Source organism: Fomitiporia mediterranea (assembly GCF_000271605.1).
Source record: "Fomitiporia mediterranea MF3/22 unplaced genomic scaffold FOMMEscaffold_3, whole genome shotgun sequence".
Taxonomy (NCBI): Eukaryota; Fungi; Basidiomycota; class Agaricomycetes; order Hymenochaetales; family Hymenochaetaceae; genus Fomitiporia; species Fomitiporia mediterranea.
The window spans coordinates 2068669-2084992 of record NW_006760388.1 but is presented as its reverse complement, the minus strand read 5'-3'; the positions used below and the strand labels follow the sequence as shown (position 1 = coordinate 2084992).

The following is a 16324-nucleotide window of genomic DNA, read 5'->3' as shown; positions in this document are numbered from 1 at the left end:
CGCCTTTGGCGTCTTGCGAGCAATCGTTCCTTTCCTTTCAACCGTAACGTCTGAAAGAAACGTTCGCCTGGCTATCACCATGAGTGAGACAAGACAAAGAAAGCCTTCAAGTCAGGCAAAGGCAAATGGTGATGGCGAAGCAGTCGCCTTGCAGCAGTACCTCGACACAGAAGGTCACTTCAGTCTCGTACGGTACGTCGTCGGATTTTAATCCCGAAACCCCTCCTAACATAATCGTACCATTTCAGAAATTTCCGACTTGCAGATTTGGTCACAATAATGAACGGATTCTGTGGTTCTTTTTCCATATTTTCGTCGGCACGCTACCTTTTAACGAATGACGAGAGCCACCTCTACGCTGCTTTGGCGTATCCGCTCGCGGGGTGCTTCTTTGATTTTCTTGACGGGAAGGTGGCGAGGTGGCGTAAATCGAGTAGTATGCTTGGTCAAGAGCTTGATAGTCTTGCTGACTTGGTGAGTTCGGACCTCGATTTAGGTTTATTGAATAAAGTCTTTCTAAGACAAATTTTACTGTCAGATCTCGTTTGGTGTCGCTCCGGCACTTCTTGCTTTTGTGGTTGGCTTGCGAACGTATTTGGATACAGTGGTATTAACCGGATTCATATGTTGCGGGCTCGCACGACTCGCCAGGTTTAACGCCACAGTCGCCTCTGTTCCAACAGACTCGTCTGGAAAAGCAAAGTACTTCGAAGGGCTCCCAATTCCATCGACACTCGGTCTCGTTACACTCTTAGCATTTTGGACGTCAAGGGGTTGGATCGAGGGGAAAGAGGGCGTTCCTTTAAGGCTTATACAGCTTTGGGGTGCACCTGGAGGTAGCGGCGAGATACACCAAGTGTCTCTCGTGTTTGGCTTATGGGCGGCGGCGATGGTCAGCAAGACGCTGCGAGTTCCGAAGTTTTAACGACTTGAAGGACGTTAATTATCATTTCCCACTCTTCGTTTTTCTTTCTTCACGATCATGGCATATACGATTGATGATTGGAAATGATGGACGAATATACGGTACATGAAGAGAGGAGAGTATGATTTAGGTTTGATATTCAAATAAAATACATCAGTACAATACGGATGTCTTCGATGGAGATTAGTGCTGCGGCAAATATACTACTTCCATATATTTTTTGCACACTTACCTTGCAGACAGATATGAATTTGAGTGAATTTATTCTCGCATGCACGGGATCTGCCGGATGTAGCATCAAACGCGTCTCTTTCTTGAGTCCCGACGCGTCGCGCACCTCTTCATCGCTCTGCCATCTTTGACCGCGTCTTCTCCCGTTCTACGCCTCTTCAACGTCCCAAAATGGTAGCGACGCGAGTACATTCGTCTGACATATACAGATTGTACCTCCAGGCAGCCATGTCTCGAAGAGTTATGAGCGAGGCCATCGCGAAAGCACTCTGGAAAGCATGTACGGAGACTGTTGCAAGTGAGCAGCTGGCTCCTTTCCGCATATAACGCGTTCAATTGATTGGAAGATTTATTAATTTGATTCGTTTAGGGGTAGAACCTACTCTGGACATTGAGTTCATCGACGGGACGAACGAATGGAACTTATTCTTGGACAAGATTAAGCGGTTACTTGACCCCCTTGACCTCGAGTTTGCGCGTTTCAAGGATGAGGATACGGGAGTTGTCATGTATGCTATCGTATGTCCCCTACGTATTCATTTGGCTTTAGGAAATATCTGATCAGAATGGGTTTAGACAAACACGAAGAGCGACGAAGTCGCACAACTCGCTTCGGACTATAGTGCTACGGAAATTGCATTCTTCAAAGCTATTGTACGTACTACATTACTCACTGAGTCCTATCCCCCCTCAGTTCTGACTGGATATCATACTTACTATCATCTAGGTCGAGCAAATCATGTTAGCTCCAAAGCACGCCTATTCCTTATCCTCACTAGGAGCATTACGCGAAATAAGTCATCTGAAAGGTTCATCAATGACAAAAGCACAGGGCGAGGTCATCCTTGCGAGTTTCGTCGCGAGAGGCTGGCTCGTCAAAAGCAAGTACGTATCCCAAAATCAAAATACATATCTCCACATCAATAAATCGTAACTTGTCAATTCTACGTGTGTTAGACGAGGCCGCTACTCCCTCGGCACCCGCTCCCTCCTCGAACTCGGCCCATACCTCAAAAGCACATACGAAGACGCAGACTCTTCACCCAACTCCTCTCCTCTCCTCGAATGCGTAGCCTGCCTGGACCTCGTAACAAAGGGCTACATGTGCCCCACGACGAACTGCAACGCCCCACTACACAAACACTGCTACGAAGCGTACAGGAGGCGGAACGTCTCTCCGAAATGTCCCAAGTGTCAGAAAGAGTGGGGAGAGGGAAGGGAAGGGTTGATACCTGTTGGTGAGGAGGCTGTGAGGGATGGGATGGGGATGGTTGAGAGGAGGAGGGTGAGGGCAAGGAATGTAGATGAGGATGGGGAGGTGGAAGAGGAAGAGATTGGGGATTCGAGTCAGATGGGGACTACTCAGTCGCGGACTCAGCAGATGACGCAGAGTCAAGGAGGAGCGAGGAAGGGCGGTCGCCTGAGAAAGTCTTCCTTGGCTAAAGTGAATGGGAAGAGTAAGAGACGAGCTACGTACGTCTTCCTTTCCTTTTCCCCTTCTTTTTCAAGAATACTTGTCTCTAATGAATGGCTTAAACTTGATACAGGACACCTGACACTCCCGAGGAAGAAGACACTCTCGAAGACATGTACGCCGACGATGACGGACAAGACGACGCGATCGACATCGACAACCTCGCTGCAATACGAGAACAGCCTACTCGGACGAGCAGTCGCCGACGCTAACATCGTTCATTCTATAAGACCCCCCTCTCATTTCTTATATTCTACATTTCATATATTCGAGTCCTATCTTCCCCGTATAAAAAGTAAATTCATTCATTCATTCATATTATTCTATGTATATATACGAGTTTTTGGAGAGGAGAGAACCAAAGTCAAAGCAAAGCAAGTTGAATGAAAGTGATACCATACGAACAGTTATGCAATGAGGAACAATAAGCTATTTTATAACGTATGTATGAAAAAAATCCGTTATATGCAACTGTTCCGTTTCTAACCCTTCATTATCTCTCACTCATTATCTCTCACCCGTCTCAATCAGTCAAAACAAAAATAAGTGAGCCATTAGCAGTTATTAGCCAGCCAATCAATCATCTCCCAACTCCACTCTAAGTTATTTTTTCACGGCGGCGCAGACACACTAACCCTCCCATCAGGTAACACCTCCTTCCCCTCAGGATCTGCGAAACCAAACGAACCTCTCCCCCACATCCTCCTCGCCCGCTTCTTCTGACTCATACCTTCCCCAAACTCTTCGTTCCATTTTCGCAAGGCAGCGAGGCTGCCGAGTGACTCGGAGGAGGAAGGAGAGATTTCTTTGAGTGCTTTTGTGAAGTGACGGAGGTAGAGGGTTCGTGGGTTGGTCAACTGTGGGGTTGAGTCTGGGGTTGAGGTTGTTTGCGAGGAGGTTGAGGTTGTTTCTGATGATGTGGGTGAGGGTGAGGAAGGGCATTGTTGTGAGGTAGAAGACTCTCCAGCCTCAGAAGACGTGTCTTCGACACGGGTAAGAGCCTCAGCAGTTGTCGTTGAGCTTTTGTCTTCATTGGCTGTGGTTGAGGAGCTCTCAGCGGTCGTGGTTGACGTCGCCTCGGTAGTGGCACTTTCAGCTGTCCCGGAAGTGGAAGAAGGAACTGCCCAGGGCAGAGTAATACCTTCCTTAACAGCATCCAACGCGGCAGACACGCACAAGTCTATCACATTCAATCATGATCATTTAATGAGTTTAAAGCACAATGGTAAAAGGAGGAAAGCAACGCACGTTTCAAATCAGACCCAGAAAACATCTCAGTCCGTTTCGCAAGCCACGCAAGGTCCACATCAGGCGCAAGTTCTTCATCCCTCAACAAAATCTTCAGAATTTCTACAAGGGATATGTTATTCCTCGCCATTCGTAGGTTCACGCTAGAAAGAAGAAAATCATACCTTCCCTCTCCCCAACCCCAGGCAAATCAACCAACAACCGTCTCGGCAACCGTCTCAACACGGCATCATCCAAATCAAACGGCCTATTCGTCGCCCCAATAACAATAACATTCCCATTCCCCGTCTTTGTCTTCAACCCATCCATCTCCTGCATAAACTCCGTAATCACTCCATGATGTGCTAACGCCCCACCAGTCTCACGAGCGGAAGAACGTGCACCGAAGAGCGCATCTATCTCGTCGAGGAAGATTACGCAGGGGGAGAGACGGCGGGCGAGGGAGAAGAGGGAGCGGACGAGTTTCTCGCCTTCGCCTACGTACTAGAGATACGTTAGTTGGGAAAAAATTAGTATCTGCTTTCTCCTTTGTTACAATACTATAGGAGAAGGACTTACCATGTCCATAACATCCGAAGGCTGCACAGCTAACATCCTACACCCTGCATCCCTAGCAAGAGCTCGAACAACCAAGGTCTTCCCAGTCCCAGGCGGGCCAAACAGCAAGCATCCAGTCATACTGTGCTGTTTCAAGATACCTGACTGGAAAGCAGTAGGATGAAGAAGAGGAAGAGATACGATGGTTCGGACGGAATCTATGGTATGTGCGGGGAGGTGGACTTGGTCGAAGGAAGTTGGCATTGACGCTAAGAAGTTATAAAGAAATTCAGTGCTAATCCATAGTAGAGAGCGAGAAATGCGCAACTCACCAGCATCTACAATACACCCCAGCAACCTCTGTTCATGAGGCGTCAAATCCGACTCCTCCTTCACTCGCTGAATAACCTCATCATGCGTAGGCGGCGCTTCCTCTTCCTCCTCTTCCTCACCAACCGAATACCTAACAGTCTTTCCACCCGACTCTTGCAACCACGTCTTACGTATCTCACGAATCGAAGAACGTATAGACCAGGCAGACACCACAGCAGGCCACGGAACAGGCGTCGAGTCCAGAGACAACTTCGCTGTGGAGATGTTATTCGCTACGACTGTCCCGACTGCACGATCTGCAATGTCCTTCACGTTCGTCCATGCTTCGACGTGTTTCCCCCACTCTTCCCACATCCTCGCAGCATCATGCAGCTCATTCTCCGAGGAGGAAGACTTCCCAGAAGCTTCTACCCCTCCTTCTCCCGATGGTAAAGGTTCAGGAAGAGAGAACCTCCCCTCCAACCTCCCCCCAATCGAGTCTACAGCCATCCGCATAGTCAACTCATTAATCTCCCTCCGTCTCGCAGTCCTACAACTCCTCTCCATCCCATGATTTCTAACACTCGGCACCAAAACAGACGTCCGGAAGAACGCAGAATTGTCTTCACTATCTCCATGTGGGCTGGGCCCTCGGTTTTGCAAAGCGGATAATAACGGACCCGGAGGTGCGTTGGAAATACCTGATAAAGGTGGACCAACCATGACGAACCCTGTACGGTCGTTCCCACCGTGTACACCGTCGTTGGAATGTGGTAGTCGAGGCATCTCGTCATAAAACCCAGGTTCATCTCTCTCCCACCTTCGTAATCGCTCCCTAAGCCGCCTCTCGCGTGCCTTCTCTGCATATTCACCCTCACCGTAATCAGACCTCCCAGGTCGTGAAGGAGGGTTCACAACAGTTGGCGAACTCTGTCGGGAGTTAAACAAACCGAGTAAACCAGGACCTCCGAAATGCGATGGGAAAGAAGGTTGTACAATAGGCGGTGTCATCCCAAATACAATAGTCATAGTATTCGTCACTGGCGAAGTCGGGCGGGAGATAGGTCCTTGCCTCCTCTGTCGGACAGCAGCTAGTAATGACGGATACCACGTCGCAGCAGAAGCAGCTAACGTAGGATAATCACGAATGTAAATTAATCGCGATCGACGTTTTCCTTGAGATAGAGCTTCAGCATCTTTAGGGGACGGCGTGTTGATTAACTCGTCAAAGAATGCTTTTGTTTTTGCTCCTGATGAACCTCGAGATGTGCTTGAAGTCGACACGGATTGTCGACTTGGACGCATCCCGCCTGGTGAGAGGACGTGGAAGGTCATATGTGAGGGTATGAAAGCACCTCCATAGTCACCTTCCTCATCGTCGTCGTACTCGTCCTCTGTCGCTCTGCGCTTGGACGAAGGGATAGGTGAAGGTTGTGGCACCGGTGCACGGAAATGGAGTGGATTCTGAGGAAGCTGAAGCACAGAAGCAGCTACCAAAACATCTCAGTGAAACTATCATTTGAGAAGCACGTTGTACAAGACGAACCTTTTCCAAAACACCCAGCCTGCCCAGCAGCAAGCTGTACAGCATCCAACACGATCACATCCGAATCCGTCCTCCTCGCAAGCTCTCTAACCGTCTCATCAATAATATAATCCCCTCCCTCAAATGGACAATACAACCCCAGCGTAGGCTCAACAGGTGATCCAGCAGAAGATGAAGATGCGTACGCGCCACGGTGTTGTGTCTGCGGGTGTAGTGTAATGAGCAAGTCCGTAAGCACTTCCTGGAAGATCTCGGGTGGCGGCAGCGCAGAAGGCGACGTAGCCTCCATCGTATCGGGCGTCCATAGGATGTTGAGTTCCGGAGGTAGTGGGACAGAGTTGTCTGATGTTGCTGCTGATTCTAAAATCTCAGCCTTAGTCCGACGAGTCCGTTTCGCCTTCTCGGGTTCCCCCAAAGGCTTTTCTTGTTCTCCCTCATCCTCTGGGTTCTCTTCGGGTTCCTCAGGTGGCGACGGCGGCGAACCAGCAGAGGCGACAGCTCCACTCGGCTCTCCATCGGGTTTTGCAGGTAAGCTAGGTGGGTAAGACGGAGTGCCCGCAGGCAAGGAAGAGGAGGACGACCTCTTAGGCGTGCGAGAAGTATTACTAGGACTAGGACTCGTAGTTGTTTTTTGAGTTGGCTGGCGACGTGGATATCGCGCTGTTTGCGAATAAGAAAAGAGGACGCGCTGAGCACATGGGGCTCGTTTTGTCACTAAAGAGCGTGGACGGAGGAGAGAAGAGCGCATGCAAGAAATATTACGGGCCTCTCAACTCTAAGGAGGCGGTAGACGGAGAGAAAGCAAGGACTGACGAATCGAGAAATGTCGCGTCTCCGAAACTGATCGACGCCTATCTCAAAATTTTACAATACACAAGAATGCTATGGCAAAGCGATAAATTATCTGTATATGTAAGAAAATGTAACGATTGTAGTGTAGCACGACAGAGAGTAAATGAAAATAAAAGAAGAAAAAATCCAGATATGTAAAGATAGCTATAGATGTACCGCCCGTCCACAATATTAAAATTCACTTCCCATTCCCATTCCCGTTCCCGTTCCCATTCCCATTCTCCTTCTCCTTGACACGTTTCTGCATCTCCGCCTCCTCCCTCTGCTTCGCCCTCTCCGCAAGATCAACACCAACAAGGATCTTAGAGGCCTTCCATAGTTGAACAACATTAACCACATTCTTAACGAACCAGAAGAACGCCGTGCTGTAGAAAAGAAGCCGAGCCCAGGGCATGTCTCCGAGGATTGCGATACCCGTTGGTGAATGATCCCATTTCATGAGATAGAGCGCGACGTAGAATAACTCGTTACCGGCACAAAATATGAATAATGTTGTCTATCGGTTCAAGAGTCAGAGAAATTGAATAGAGGGTAGAGTGCGCAGTACGCAGCAAGGGAACACGCACAGCGTCATTATAATAATACCATAAAATCCTGCTGACTTCGCTCGTCACTAGTTTATGACTTCGCGAGCCTGTTACAAGGGAGCTGCATCCAAACATATTAGCTCCGTGTATTGTTGAGGATGCAGGGCACGATGGCGTACCTGTACATGTGCATGTAATGGCTACTAAAATCAAGCGCGATAAGGAATTGAAAAAGTGTCGCCCAAGCCGGATACGCAGAAGATAAATAACAAAGCAAGCATGACGTCGTACATCTAACAGCGCGCATGAGTCAGTTACACTGAATGGAAGAGAGGCAAATAGTGACATAGCAGCTGACGCACCGATCAGTCACCATATCCAACACAGCGCCGAACTTTGAGGTCTGCCCAAGCACGCGGGCAGCGTGTCCGTCGAATGCGTCAAGGAGACATGACACGCAGTACGCGATAGTGGAGTATTTAGGATGGAAGCTCATGAAATGGAGTGAGACGGCAGCGAGGATAACGCGTGTGTAGCCTATCACCATTTCCAACAACAACAAAAAGCGTCAAACTATCTGTCACCCGAAAGAAACCTGAATTGAATAACGCACCAATGAGATTCGGTACGAAAAGAAAGACATTCTCAGAATAAGACTGCGCGGTAGCTAGGTCTACGGCGAGTTTGGCGTCGACGACCTCTACGCTTGCCCTCCTGTGTCTGAGGTTGAAGGTGGACACGTTGTTTTGTTTTGAGATGGACATGATGAGGGACGGAGGGAGAGAACCAGGGATTCCCAGCTGGCGCAAGTAGTGAGCCAAGCAAGATTACGCTCAAGACCAGCGCTCGTGATCGGCGCCGTTCGCCTACTACAAAATTAATTTCTAGCTTTGCGACATATCATCCTCAAAAATGACTTTAATAAATCGAATCAAGTTCAATCCAAGACATTTATTGTATCGACAAGCTATATACGAGACATAACGCGGACCATAAAATACAGTAAAATCATTAATGTTAGCTTCCGTGTTCATTGGTGACTTGCCGCCTGTCGAACCGATGACGTAGAAAATATGTGTATGATATTCACGAATAGAAAGCTATATTGCAACGTGCGTATAAATACACAATCCAACATGTCCATCACGCCAAGGTGGTGTATCACTGTTTGGACGGGCCCGTCGGTAAGTTAATCACAGTCTTGTTGTCGCAAATGATTTTGAATCGGACTTGGATCGGAGAAGTTAGATGGATGGTACTAACGCGAAACAGAGGTGAAAGACGTACGAATCTCAAACGACTGTCCTTTTTCTCGACGAATACTCGTAAAGTAAAGCGTGCCAGCTCCTTTTGAGCCTTTAACGCGCATGCTAATGTCGACGTTCCCTTGTAACATGTTTATCTTATAACAAGTAGGTTAATCCAATCAAGATCAAGGATAATAAGCATGAGGGAGCTCACGGAGCCGTTGATCCAAGGGTCACCGTTGAGATACCACGTCGGTTCAGGACGCACACCCTCCCCAAGCGCTTCTCGAACAAGAGGGCTTTCACGCAGGTTCAGTAGAATTTGGCGGACTACTGAGCTGGACAGTCGTTCCTGATTCGTTGAGTACGCGAGGAACGCGCCCCACCCCGCAACGCCGACTATTCCGAATGCTGCGAGACCCAACCATGGTGACTAGCACATGCCCACACATATTTAGTTAAATGACATGAAGCAGAACTGGATACTGACCGACACAATAGGCAAATCACGCTTTATTCGCGGACGTTCATAATACGCGCCCGGTCTAGCAACATTCTGAAAAGAAAGCGGTTCCGGCTGTGACGCGACGCGCGGATGCGAATGAGGAGGAGGATCAAGAGCAGTTGAGCGGAGTCTCGACACAGCACGCGGTTTTCTAGAGTGTTGAGCTGCTTTGCGGAGTGCAGCTGCCTCGGCGTAAGAGATAGACATGGAGGTAAAGCGGGAAGATGGAGAGAGTAAGACAGACATTGTAATCGGTGGAGCTACGGGCCTAAGTACTACTGGACTGGGTCTGGAATGCATCTGGAATGCATCAATTGCACGGGTTTATCGAGGCGAGGAGACCATCGGGAAAATGCGCCGATCCGTCTCTTCCTCGTGACTTTGAGCGACGCGAATCCTCCCGCGTCTTCTCAGTTAGCACAACCATGCAGTCTATTGATGAAAAGCCAAAATCTACAACCGCTCGCAATCCCATCTCACTCCGCCTCTACAATGTACTTAGAACAAACTATGACGATCCGTCAATAAGGGATGCACTTGAAACTCTCTCCGATCTATACAAGCCTCCCGACTCTACTAAAGGCAAGGATGTAGACGCTGAAGACAAGGAACAAGCTTCATATGACGCTGAGGCAAAACTTGCTACGCGACATGTCCCATCTAGCTCCGGGACAGCTGTCCGTGCACGCAAGAGTCTACGTCGCGATGCAGAACTCAAGCTTGCTCAAGGAAGTCGTCAGTTTGTTCGTGCATTTCAAGAAGTGGACAAAGTACGCTCTGTATTCACTCTTTTGTCACTGAAATTAATATACAAATATAGCACCTGGATGTTCTCCAAGAACATATCGACGCGATGCGAGTACGTTGTGGCGAAGCGCAACAGCAGTTACACTCCACAAATGAATCATGCAGGTCTTTACTCGAACGAGCTGGTGGCTTGCGTTCTGCTCGGTATGCCCCCCCCCCCCCCACTTCCCTTCTTCTGTGTACAGACCAGCCTAACAGTGTAACAGGAATGCTATAAATGAACAGAAGATGGCCGTCGACAGCTTTCTCGCCCACTTCACTCTCACAGAAGAAGAAGCCGATTCGCTCCGTTCCAGAGACATCCATATCGACAGCAAGTTCTTTCGCACGATGCGTAAAGCAGAACGGATCATCGATGATTCCCGCGTTCTTATGAGCGGGGAAGATGGTGCTACCAAAGCAGGGTATGTATCCTTCCCTTTACGTTTATCAACTATTGACTAAGGCTAATTGGGTATGGGATTTGAAGCGTCGAGATAATCGCTGCAACTTCCCGACAACTAGAAGAAGGCTACGACAAGCTCGCACGCTGGTGTTCCCTCGAGTTCCGTCAATTTGTTAGAGACGCCCTTCTCGAAGTAACTCCGTTAATGGTAGAGGCGATTAGATGGCTCAGAAAGAAACCCGAGCTCTTGAGGTTCGTACCGTCTATCTCAATCAATCATCTCCACTTCTAAGCCCGACTAATAACAACTTTCGGGAAATTAAAATTAAAAGCGAAGTCCTCTCAATCCTCTCCCAAACCCGTCAATCAACCCTCCTCAACAGCTTCACCGATGCACTCACGCGAGGCGGTCCAGGAGGCGGTAAAGGAGGCGGCCTCCCCCGACCTATCGAGATCCACGCACACGACCCGCTTCGCTACGTCGGTGACATGCTCGCATGGGTTCACCAAAGTATCGCTGGAGAACGTGAGTTCCTGGAGGGGCTGTTCGGCGTGAAGGGAGATCGAAGGATGGTTGGGAGTGTTAGGAAGTTTGAAGATAGTGAGGAGGAGGGGTGGATAGCGGAGTTGATGGATAGGGCTTTTGAGAAGCTTAGGTTTCCATTAAAGGTCAGTTTGAATTGATTTTACATGTTTGGATGTTGATTCTGTGCTTACCCCTCCCCCCCTCTTTTCATTCACTTTGTTAGGCACGCGTGAGACAAACAGTACGATCCCAAGAGAGCTGCATCGCGTCGTACAGAGTCGCCAACTTGCTTATTTTCTATAACCTCACTATGCGACGGACCATCGGAGAGAAAGCAGGCTTGTCAGATACACTTAACGAGTACGTACTTATCATACATTCCCCATTCTATTCCTAGTTTTTTTAATACCTTGACTCACTGAATTCTTGTTTTAGGATAACAGATGAAGCCTATAAAGTCTTCATGGACACAGTCGAAGCACAAGCACGTAGTCTCGCACGTACACTCCTCGTACGCATCTTTCCTCACCCATTCTACTTTTGCGTTCACTAAAAATGAACTATCCCAATTCTCAACTAACACAGCCAGACGACCAAGACACCCAACCCCCAATCTCCCTCCTCGACCACACTCAAGTCCTCCGCGAACTAATGAACGTATATAAGTCCTCTCTCATGGGTGATGAGTCTCCGGACGAGCTCCGGGAGGGTTTTAAAGGGATATTAGACGTGATGGTGGATGCTGCTGTGAATATGTGTTTGAGTGTTTCGGATGCTAGGGTTACGCAGCAGCAACAGAGGCAGCAGCAGCAGAAAGAAGGGAAGGGAAGGGTAGAGTGGGATGGAGATGTTTTCGTGTTGAATTGTTTGGCGCATTTGATTGTACGTTCCATTTTCTTCGGCTCCTCAGAACAGGGGACTGATTATTGGTGTTTGCTTGGTCTACAGGGTGTTATCCGACCGTTTACGTTCACAGACTACAAAGTCGAGGAACTGCAGAAGGATATCGACGCACGGGCAGAACTCCTTATCGAAGACCACGTATGTTCTCTTCCATTACAATAACGATAACATAAACTAATCTTATCAAATGGGTGCCTACAGTACACCACAATCCTACACGACACCTCCCTCTACCCCTCCATCTCCCTCCTCACGTCCCGAAATACAAAAGACTCCTCCTCAGAAGAAGAACCCACCTTCGAACCCCTCTCCCACGCTCCCCCAACCTCACCCCAAAACCTCACCCTCTCCCTCCGCGCATTCTCAACCTGGCTCTCCTCACCCGACCAAGTCCTCCACCCCCCTCGCCTCTCTCACCTCCTCAACCAACACCTCGCATCTCACATCCACCACTCTGCTTTACGTAAACTCGTTAGTGCGTATGAGTTATTGTGTAGTGAGGTTAGGAGGCCGGAGAATAGGTACGAGGCTGCGAATACGATCCTCGGAGCGCAGAGGCCTTTTGGGAGTTTGGTTGCGCTGAGACAGGTTTTAGGTGTTGAGGAGGAGGATAATGATAAAGATGATGGAAGGGAGTAGGTAGTTAAATAGATAATCGTGCTCTTGCTTCGTCTCGTCTGCTTGTATTCTTTGAGTTGAGCTTGTTAATTACGGCTCACTCGCACGTATTAAAACTCTGAACGTGAAAAGATAGCAAGCTCGTTTGTGCTCTTTTTTATAACACCAGCAATTCGAAGTGCCAAGGTTCAGGTAACACACTACACAACAAAACGAACGCATGAGGAATGTCAAATTAAAAATATGTAAGTCTATTGGTCCCAAACTATTATCTAGAACTAGAAAACTAGGCAGAACTAGGCAGAACTAGAGCAGAACTAGTAATAATGAACTTCCTCGCGTTCACGTCCACGCATGAACGGCGGCTCCGTGCCCTTATAATAAATGTCAGTCCAGAAATCGTTCATGTCAGGCTCTGGCGACTTCTTGGCTTCTTCGACTGCCGCGTCGACTTCTGCTTTTGAGTCTTTGTCGATATGCTTTGGGCGAAATTGGTTATGTTAGATGTTTGGGGAATGGGGTAAAAACTGAGTACTGACCTTGAGCTCCTCTTCGGACGCAAGACCCCATTCGTCAATGTAGCGTTGAAGACCACGAATTGGGTCCTGGGTGCTACGCATGCGCTGGACCTCGTCACGGGTACGGTATGTTGTACCGGGGTCGGACATCCTACAAACGATCAAGAAGCAATAAGCACCTTGGTTTAATAGATGAAAACACAAACATCCACTTACGAGTGTCCACCATAGCGGTAGGTAACGTATTCGATAAGGAGTGGACCCTTCCCAGCATTGACCCAGTCACGAGCAAATTTCGTCGTCTGGTAAACAGAGATAATATCCATTCCGTTCGCTTGAATACCCGGAATCTGGTCACCACGCGTGTAGTATGCGGTGTTCATCGCTGCTCGTTCAGCCGATGTGCCCATTCCGTATTTGTTGTTTTCGCAGACGAAAACACAAGGGAGGTTCCAGAGTTTTGCCTTGAAAAATATTTAATATGTCGATTTAATACCAAGAAACCGTGCTATTTGGTGACACATACCATATTGAAAGATTCAAAGACTTGACCCTGGTTAGCAGCACCATCACCGTACATCGTGAAGGTCGCAACCTTCTTGTCTAAGTATTGCTGAGCAAGAGCAATACCAGCACCGAGGGGTACTTGCGCGCCGACGATACCGTTGCCACCGAAGAACCGCGGCGTGAAGATGTGCATCGACCCACCCTTACCGTTCGACATACCATCTTGGCGACCGAGGAGTTCAGAGATAACACCCTTGACCGTACCTCCGCGCAAAACCGCAAAAGGGTGGCAACGGTATGATGTAATGAGCAGGTCATCCCAGGTCATTCCGGAATGCATGCCTACAGAGACAGCTTCCTATTTTTTTAGAAAAAAATAATACCACATTCAGAAAAATAATCTTAAGCAATCAGTTGGGGAATAGGAAACCAACCTGACCAATAGCCAAGTGGCAGAATCCACGAATGAGCTTAGCCTTGTACAACGCATCTGCAGCCATTTCCATCCGTCGCATGAGCGTCATCTTCTTGTACATGCCAATCAGCATGTCTTTTGAAACCTCGACCTCAAGGCTTGGTACGTCCGTTTTGTAGCCCTGGAATGAGTCTTCATGGAGCCTGACGGTAAATGGCTGGGCGTCGGAAGGTTTGTCCCGAAGTTGCGTCGTGTCCGCCGACGTTTGAAGCGCCCGCGCGAGTTGGGGCTGAAGAAAATAATGTTAACATACAACAGTAATTGTTTGGTAGACACTTAAAACACACAATACGACGACGAAGAGGGGCTCTGAGCCTTGCCAGCGAAGCCATGGTGGACGGAGGAGAGGACACAAAATCTTGGGGGAGACGACACGCGAATCTCTAAACGGAAATCACGCATCGCGTAAGCACCGCGGTTTCTGCTCATTTCTCTTCTCTGACGGCCGCGGTCCGCACAAAATCAACAGAAAAGAATTGACTAGATTTAAAGCAGTTATATGTAAATAGAAACACAATGCAATGATAAGCAGGCGTGTTGAATAAAAAAGGTCGTGATAGTCAATCGCTGTAGCCTTCACAAACCCGTCACTCGTCCCCATCACTCCTTGCCCTCATTTGCCCAGCCTAAGTCGCTTTGCACGTTGGAGCTGTACATGAAATTAGCTTATCAACAAAAAATTAGTTAGCATTGACTCTGTAACTCACTCTTCGCCTCTTCTTAAGCCTGGCAAATGAAAGCGTCAATATACAAGGTCCAGCCTTAATTTATGAAAGAACATACTTGTGCTGCTTCATCTTCTTTCTACGCTTTCTCTTTACGCTGTCCATGCTGATTCCAGCAGGTACAGGCGGTACAGGTTCCTTCACTTCATGCCAGCCCAATCGAGCCAGTGCACTCCCCCAGTCAGTCAGATTTCCAACCCGGTTCATCACGATAGCCCGGCTCAGCTGCCTTGCAGCATCTGCGTCAGCCTCGGGGGACGCCATTGGAGGGTCATCAATAGTCCCTAGTGAAGCCGGGGGTGCGGCAAAGTCTGAAGTCGATGAAGACGTCGTCGGTGGAGCAGATTCAAATAATGTTGTCGCGGGTTGATTAAGCAGTAGACATGGTCTATGCAAAGCGAAAAATCGGTGCAGAACGAGTTCATTTGGCTTCATTGTTGGATGCGGTGGTAAAGGCGAGAAGTCTATGGAAGGAGACGACAAAGCCGGAGCGGATGGAAGTGCTTCGTGTACCGTATATGAATGACGCGTGTCCACCGCTGTCTGCTGCGATGACGACGAAGTTAGCTCGTCTGTAGGATTCGGCTGTGGGGAATCAGGTGCGGCTGAAGGGCCTGCATTGTTGACATTGGCGGCGGGAGCGGGAGACGACTTGGACGTCGATGGCGCGATAACCTTTGAAGATTTCGCAGAATTGAAATATCGACCGCCGCCTGATTTAGAGGAGAATATCGAGTAAGAGCGCCTCGCCGCCGCTAGTGAGGGCAGCAGACGGCTGAGACGAGACATTTGGCAATGCGATGCCAACGACGAGGATGGTTTGCGCAAGAGCGTCTTGGACGACAGCAGGAGTCACTGCGTGGTGACGGAAAAGGCAGGAGCAGCTATCTCGGCACACTTCGGCTTTCTCGGGCTCTCCTCGGAACTAAGCGTACAACAATTACTACATGTCTATACTATTACCCAGAGGTATCAAAGTATTCTCTCAAGAATATATATGCTATGTAGACTAAAATAATTAGTCTACCTTCACATTGTGCTAGCATCTCATGACTCACTCAGTTTTGTAACTTTCGTTACGTCCCTGTCCTGACCTCCAGTGACATCTGCTTCAATATCGTCCAGAGTCAACTCTTTTTGACTCAGTAATCTTCCCAGAACTTTGTTTTTATTCATGATATCATTGGAGATACCAGAGGAATTGCATTATGTACTGCCTCTGGTTTAATAAGTTGACAAGTAAAATGGCATCATGTACAATTACATCGATGCTGTGAATAATTACCAAGCCAGGATTTAAACTCTCCAACCATGATCTGAACAAGTAAAAGTGAAGCATCCCCGGCAATCGTTGTACATATTATAAGTATCAATAATATTATGGCATGAATGTATTGCAGTAGCCATAAAATCATGGCTTGAATATGTACACAATTATACACCGCCTGCCCCATTC

The 16324-nt window shown here is 48.4% G+C and overlaps 8 protein-coding genes across 8 annotated transcripts; 3 read left to right on the top strand and 5 right to left on the bottom strand.

Moving 5' to 3' along the window:
• Positions 1-55: 55 nt before the first annotated feature.
• On the top strand, positions 56-1119 carry FOMMEDRAFT_119111 (CDP-diacylglycerol-serine O-phosphatidyltransferase). The gene is made up of 3 exons (XM_007263896.1): positions 56-192; positions 249-474; positions 539-1119. Exons 1-3 carry the CDS (start codon positions 80-82, stop codon positions 923-925), a joined length of 726 nt encoding a protein of 241 aa, XP_007263958.1. The 5' UTR covers positions 56-79; the 3' UTR covers positions 926-1119.
• A 208-nt stretch (positions 1120-1327) lies between these two features.
• FOMMEDRAFT_78233 (uncharacterized protein) lies at positions 1328-3017 on the top strand (the record flags this gene model as incomplete). Its single annotated transcript, XM_007263895.1, has 5 exons — positions 1328-1454; positions 1527-1675; positions 1733-1810; positions 1884-2041; positions 2114-3017. 5 exons carry the CDS (start codon positions 1328-1330, stop codon positions 3015-3017), a joined length of 1416 nt encoding a protein of 471 aa, XP_007263957.1.
• A 224-nt stretch (positions 3018-3241) lies between these two features.
• Positions 3242-7021, bottom strand: FOMMEDRAFT_153152 (AAA-domain-containing protein; the record flags this gene model as incomplete). Its single annotated transcript, XM_007263894.1, has 6 exons — positions 3242-3810; positions 3879-3980; positions 4043-4361; positions 4437-4684; positions 4748-6217; positions 6274-7021. The coding sequence occupies 6 exons, from the start codon at positions 7019-7021 to the stop codon at positions 3242-3244; spliced, it is 3456 nt and encodes a 1151-aa protein (XP_007263956.1).
• A 282-nt stretch (positions 7022-7303) lies between these two features.
• FOMMEDRAFT_77609 (uncharacterized protein) lies at positions 7304-8416 on the bottom strand (the record flags this gene model as incomplete). Its single annotated transcript, XM_007263893.1, has 5 exons — positions 7304-7621; positions 7692-7773; positions 7832-7945; positions 8015-8189; positions 8266-8416. The coding sequence occupies 5 exons, from the start codon at positions 8414-8416 to the stop codon at positions 7304-7306; spliced, it is 840 nt and encodes a 279-aa protein (XP_007263955.1).
• A 421-nt stretch (positions 8417-8837) lies between these two features.
• FOMMEDRAFT_68116 (DUF1783-domain-containing protein) lies at positions 8838-9476 on the bottom strand (the record flags this gene model as incomplete). Its single annotated transcript, XM_007263892.1, has 4 exons — positions 8838-8881; positions 8940-9054; positions 9114-9332; positions 9390-9476. Coding segments are annotated over 4 exons (465 nt in total), but the record flags the coding sequence as incomplete, so codon positions are not given.
• A 353-nt stretch (positions 9477-9829) lies between these two features.
• On the top strand, positions 9830-12664 carry FOMMEDRAFT_79627 (oligomeric complex COG6; the record flags this gene model as incomplete). Its single annotated transcript, XM_007263891.1, has 11 exons — positions 9830-10174; positions 10225-10355; positions 10418-10615; positions 10681-10848; positions 10929-11269; positions 11377-11482; positions 11558-11633; positions 11708-11902; positions 11936-12004; positions 12071-12163; positions 12227-12664. The coding sequence occupies 11 exons, from the start codon at positions 9830-9832 to the stop codon at positions 12662-12664; spliced, it is 2160 nt and encodes a 719-aa protein (XP_007263953.1).
• A 296-nt stretch (positions 12665-12960) lies between these two features.
• FOMMEDRAFT_153149 (mitochondrial pyruvate dehydrogenase E1 component beta subunit) lies at positions 12961-14475 on the bottom strand (the record flags this gene model as incomplete). Its single annotated transcript, XM_007263890.1, has 6 exons — positions 12961-13122; positions 13183-13312; positions 13378-13625; positions 13688-14026; positions 14103-14372; positions 14431-14475. The coding sequence occupies 6 exons, from the start codon at positions 14473-14475 to the stop codon at positions 12961-12963; spliced, it is 1194 nt and encodes a 397-aa protein (XP_007263952.1).
• A 153-nt stretch (positions 14476-14628) lies between these two features.
• Positions 14629-15682, bottom strand: FOMMEDRAFT_166137 (uncharacterized protein). Its single transcript, XM_007263889.1, has 3 exons — positions 14927-15682; positions 14851-14869; positions 14629-14792 (listed from the first exon to the last, which is right to left on the bottom strand). The coding sequence occupies exons 1-3, from the start codon at positions 15655-15657 to the stop codon at positions 14757-14759; spliced, it is 786 nt and encodes a 261-aa protein (XP_007263951.1). The 5' UTR covers positions 15658-15682; the 3' UTR covers positions 14629-14756.
• Between the last annotated feature and the right edge of the window lie 642 nt (positions 15683-16324).